At 50.3% G+C, this 6061-nt stretch overlaps 1 protein-coding gene across 1 annotated transcript; it reads left to right on the forward strand.

The window, feature by feature from the left end:
* The first annotated feature begins 378 nt into the window (after positions 1-378).
* LOC144123950 (solute carrier family 22 member 4-like) lies at positions 379-2034 on the forward strand. The gene has a single exon (XM_077656656.1). The coding sequence runs from the start codon at positions 379-381 to the stop codon at positions 2032-2034; it is 1656 nt and encodes a 551-aa protein (XP_077512782.1).
* Positions 2035-6061: the final 4027 nt, after the last annotated feature.

Genomic DNA, 6061 nt, shown 5'->3' on the forward strand with positions numbered 1-6061 from the left:
GCTGATCTCGGCGCTCATGTAAACAAAAACTAATGCGATTACCCTGAGGTCGCTTTGAAACAGCACTCCCGTCTCGCACGCAGACACTGAAACGTAAGATACGTGGTCATTGCAGTTTCCCTCATTATTTTTCATAATTTACGCTATTGAGGAGTATGCAACGGCGGTCTCTGGGCAGCAGCAGCAGCAGCACATCCCTGTTCTTCCAATGGCAGCTTCACTGAAAATGGGTTTCAGCCGAGCGAACAGGCAACGCTAGAAGAACAAGAAGTAGAAGAAGCTGTTCGTGAGGCTGTTCGCTCGGTTTATTCCCGGTCCACCTGAAACGCTCTGGAAAAGCCGCAAGGGAAAAACCCGCCATTCAGCGTCATATATGAGATGCACCTTCTCTCCACTTCCCGTCTGGAGTCCAAGGACTTGCTAACCAGCGAGTCTTTTGATTGTCGTGACGCCTTCGGACATGGGTTCTACCAGAGCCGGCTGATGCTCATATGTGCGATCGCTGCTTTCGTGGCGAGCTCTCACTCCTTTGTGTTTTCACTGATCTCGGGAGATGTGGAATTCTGGTGCAAGCAGCCGTGGCAGTTCAAATTTTCTTTGAACGACTCGACAGACGCCGTCGTCCCTTCACCGGCCAACAGGACGTCAGACCCATGCCGCATCTACGACGAGCATTCGAACGGACAGAACAGCTCGACGGGAGTGCCGTGCCAGCAGTGGGAGTACGATAACGACTGGGCGAAGACCACCGTAGTGAGTGAGTGGAATTTGGTTTGCCAAAGGCAACCGCTCACCTCCCTCATGATTATGATTCAAACCACTGGGGCCGCCGTGTTTGCACTGGTAGCAGGACTTACCGCCGACTACGCCGGCAGAGCGCCTGTCCTCGTTCTATCGCTGGCGATTCTCTTGGTCTCCGCGGTAGGAAGCTGCCTTTCCAGGAACTACACCGAGCATGCCACAGCCAAGTTCTTCACTTCCGGCAGCTCTACGGTTGCCATGGAGATGACCGGCGTGGTACTGTTCGAGGTCAGCACCCACGACCACCGGCCACTCCGCATTGTCGTCGCAGGGGTAATCGGGCTCGTGTTGGGCGACCTCTGGTACGTCGCCATGATCCCCGTGAAGCTGGACTGGGAGGTGAAGCAAGTTGTTTTCATCCTGCCCGGCGTACTCTTGCTCCCGGCTGCCTTCTTAGTCGACGAGTCACCACGCTGGCTAATCGCAAATTCCCGGCACAAGGCGGTCGAAGCTGCAATGTTGACAGCGGCCAAAACGAACCACTTTCCCTTACCCAGCACTGCGTGCCTCGTGGAGAAGCTGAATAGATGTGCGAAGAAAAATGCTCTCCGTCGTCGCGCCATCATTCAAGAACTGTTCGGCGACTTCCCCATCCGATTACGTACGCTTACAATGTGCGGCTGTTCTTTCACCTGCACTTTCGCTACGTACGTCGCCTTTTTTTCAGCGCCGTCACTGAAAACACCCTGGCGTCCGTTTCTGTCGTTTATCGCCAACGTCTCGGGCTACGCAGTCATGCATCTGTTCATCATGAAGTTCTCCATGCTCACAGTAATCATGGCGTGGTTCGTGGTGCTGTTTGGACTTCAGTGCCTCCTCAGCGTCACGGTCGTGAATCCATCGGCGATCAACGAGCTACTAATATTGCTCGACGTAGGCTTCTACTACACGGGCGGCTTCGTATTTTTCGTCTACGTCCTGGAGCTGTTCCCTACCGCCGTGAGAACTAGCGCCGCTGGCTTGACCTTTGCCTTTGGGCGCGTGGGAGCCATCTGCGCCTCCAGCGCCCTGGTTCTCAAGAGCATCGGCCGTGAGGACGTGGCGTTCGCCACAGCCGCGTGCCTGGTGTTCGCATCCTTGGTCGCTTTGCGCGGCCTGCCGCCCGACACCGCGGTCGAGTGCGCCAGGGGGACCGCCGGCTCCGTCGAGAGCAAGATGAGCATCAAGCACATGAAGAACACGCTCGGATCACGTCTGAGGTGCCCCGGCAAGGCCAGGCGTGACAGGCCCTGAGCGAAACGTCGGCACTGGGAACTGGCGCCAAGTCGTGGGTGCTTGTAAATGGACAGACCCTTGTGATTGCATTTCGGAGTTGAGGCCACGAGGCCTGATCAATTATTTTTCATTAACTACGAACTGAAATCCGGAGATATTTGACCGACTATGGTGTTAATACGTGTCGCATTTATAAAGGGAAATGAAAGTGACCTTAAAGGTATTGAGGATAGCACCGTTTTCTGGTGTATGATGACGTTTAGTGTTTAGTCCTCTCGAAAACGCTGTTTGGAAACCTGCGAAGGCCTGAATTAGACTAAGATAAATGCAGTGACTAGCGTAATGGCCAGCTGGTCTTTTAGTTGAAATGACCAGGCACATCAGGAGAGGAGAGGAGATTAGGGAGACATAAGACCGATAATGTCACCGGGCATTGTGAAGGACAACGCTCGAGCCTGGAATATGGGAAGAGGCAGTTTCGGCCAGGAGGGCTCAGGGGTATTGATAGGGGCAGGATATATCGCACCAGGGTATTTGCTTAGACCTCTATGATCAGGCGAGTTTGCTCCACGTCTAGTTCAGGGAAGGGCTGATGAAGACGCCGAGATTTCACTGTTTATGGATATAAGCCCCCTCGCTGAACAGGGGCTTGGCGCCGGTACCCAGATGTAAATCCCACAGGTATTACCACCGAAACCTGGTAATGGTAGGTATTACCAGTAATACCTGTGGTACCGAGGACCCAGATCAACAACTTCCATTGTGACAGGCAAAAAGGCATTCATAAACTCTGAGCATATCCGTGCACCAAAAGCGCTCTTCATCGAAATGCAGCTGCCTCGGCCGAGATTCGATCCCGTATCTGCGTGCTCAACAGCCGAATGGCATAGCCACTGAACCACCGCGGTGGCTTAAATTCCATGGCAGTGCAAGAAGCTGTGCGATAGAATATTAATGGTGATTATCTTCACAGAGTGCCTCGATGTCTGCGCCTCACAGGCCCATCGAAGTACCTTACATGGATGGATTGATGAAAGTTAGGAGCGCCCTTTTCGAAACGGGGTGGTGCAAGTTACCCTCATGCTCGGCTTTTTAACGCGATAGAGTTGAGGAGCTCGTGTCGCAAAAATTCCGGTGTCATCATCGGCGTCGTCGGCGACATTGACCGTATGCGAAAAATCCCCGAATGATCCCCAGAGAAGCAACCTAGGAGGCAGGTGGGCGTGCAAGGCCACGTAGTCTTGTGACGTCATCCCAACCTGCCCACCGGATTGTGAGCAGACTACGAACCGTACCGTGACAGGCGGCAGTTAAATTAATGATCGGTCGCCCGACAAGACCAATCTGGGTCGCACAAGGCCCACCGGCGGCAGCACCTACTATCGCAGAGCAGTGTCTTACCGCTTAACCTCTGCACCACTGCGCCAGGGGTGGTACGAAGGCTTCCAGGGACCTATGAATGTAGATAATGACAAATTCTGCACAAATGAGAATTAACCTATTAACGCTATTGCGTCATACCCTTAAGGCGGAGCCTGTCAATCTGTCAAACTTAAAAGTTTTACCTTTAAATCGCCATTTTTCTATACATACAATATATAATACTGAACTTGTAACCTAGTGTCAATAGGCTGCTTCTGAGCCCACAATCTTACAATCGCGTTGTGCTAACTTCTATATAGCGCAGTTTCATTCACATTATCTTTGTTATTTCTAAACCCTAGAGCCTCAAGGACAGTGACGGTGCCTGCATCTAAATCCTGCAGGTGGATATTTCGGCATTCTAGTATAACGTGTTGAATCGTTTCTGCAGATATAGCACACAATGCACATGTGTCATCTCATTGGTTAAATTTCTTTTTGCAGCGTCGCGTTCTCAGACACCTTGATCTTGCTTCAAAGAGTGATTCGCTGCCTCTCGAGTAATTATTGCGGAACGATTCCTTCCCGATTTGTCTTCTACAATTTCTATATAGCTGTAGTCTGCTTCGTTGCTATTGAATTAATCCAGTTCTTGCCTTCAGGGCTTTTTACCTGTTGTCTAAAGCTCTTCATTTCTCTGCCTTTGTTTCCTTCATACTTACTGATTAGTTTCACCACTGGCAGTCAACGCTCTTTCTGTATAAGTATTTAAATACCTTAGCTGCCACCTCCTTTCATCCAATTTCCTCAGGCGTTCTTGGTTTGGTTGGTTTAGAAGGTTTAACGTTCCAATGCGACTCAGGCTATTAGGGACGCCGTAATGGAAGGCTTCGGGTAATTCCGACCACTTGAGCTTGAGTTTCTTTAAAGTGCAGCCAACGTCGCACAGCACACAAACCTCTAGCATTTTGCTTCCATCGAAACGCGACAGCCGCTATCGAACTCGCGTCTTTCGGGTCAGCAGCAAAGCACCGTAATCACTTAGCTACCGCGGCGGATTCTCAGGCGTTTTCGCATAATATTTTACTCTGCAGGCGTCCTTGCTTCGAACAATGCATGCCAGCCCGTGTCCTCCTGTACGGCCTCATTTGTGCTTTCGCCGTAAGCCCCCAGCGATAATCATCCAACAGGTTTTTAGTCCCGATTAATCTTCAGACCTTAGGCACAAAAGCGCATTCACAAAAGTAAGCCCTGACACCATTATTCCTTTCCAAACACCTCCCAATATTTCATACTTTCTGTGCCTTCATTATGCATGCTTTACTATCGAAGTATCTCTTGGCCCTTTCTCCCTAACAGTCTGCTCGTGCCTTTCCTTGTATACCTGTCCTTCATTTACCTATACCCCGAGATATCTGTATTTTGCCAGTCTCGGTATCTCATGGGCTTGTATTATTAGTGCCTGATCAGTGACATTTGTGGGAATAATCAGACGTGACTTAATTGCGCTAAAAGTGAAGCCTAGAGCGTCTCCTTCGTCTCCACGAGAATTAACCAGAAGAATGACATTTTATAGGACGCCTCGATACAGATTCCTTTGTTATGGTGACGACATTTTCGCTATTTTGCACCGGCGGCCGCGGTGGCTCAGTGGTTATGGCGCTCGACTGCTGGCCCGAAAGACGCGGGTTCATCCTGGCCGCGGCGGTCGAATTTCGATGGAGGCGAAATTCTAGAGGCCCGTGTATCGTGCGATGTCAGTGCACATTAAAATAACCAAGGTGGTCGAAATTTCCGGAGACCTTCACCACGGCGTCCCTCATATCCCGAGTCTCTTCGGGACGTCAGACCTCCATAAACCATAAACCTTCGCCATTTTGAATCACGGCCTCATTTAGCCGCACCAATGTATTTTTGCGGAAATCAGTATTTTCGTGTCCTACGCGCATGACAGCGTCCAATACTGTTTCCAGATACCCATGCCATTGCCATTATTAATTAAAACTAAATTTTAGAAGCTTTCCCTCTCTTGTAGGAATACGCGTTGCATGCGGTTCGAAAATTTGGAGACACACTCCAGCTCCGGATTAACGGTATGACACGATAGCGTAATGGATTAATTCACATGCATGCAGGAGGCCATTCTCTACATTCATAGATTCCTGGGAGTTCTCATACCCCACCTGGCGCAGTGGTTCAGCGGTTAAACGATGAGCCACTGCCAGCTGAGCTGCGCCGTTTCGTTACGTGTGGATTAGAAGCACAGTCTTTGTCGAAAGTTTGAAGCCCAGGGGGTTTGCTTCGAAGCCTTGTACTGGGACTCCTGTAGCGTTTCTAGATGTGCTACCCAATGGAGGAAGCAGGGCCAGAAATCCTCTTACGTTCAGGAAAGTTCGAACGCTGGAGATGCATTACGAACCACACGGTGTGGCTCTGAAGCAAACCCATTTGGTCTCCAAACTTTTGACAAAGGCTGCACGTTGCTGTTGCCAGAGCGACTCCCCGCACACGCCCATTAAACAGAATCCGAACCCCTTGAAAGGTATCGCTGCGCACTTTGAGCCAAAATTCACAGCCAAAACTAATTTAGCACTAATAATATTATCGACTACATACGCGACGAATACAAGATGCATGCAATAATTAGGCACTATAGTGCATAACGCGCGAGGAGGTTCTATTT

Source organism: Amblyomma americanum, chromosome 3 (assembly GCF_052857255.1).
Source record: "Amblyomma americanum isolate KBUSLIRL-KWMA chromosome 3, ASM5285725v1, whole genome shotgun sequence".
NCBI lineage: Eukaryota > Metazoa > Arthropoda > Arachnida > Ixodida > Ixodidae > Amblyomma > Amblyomma americanum.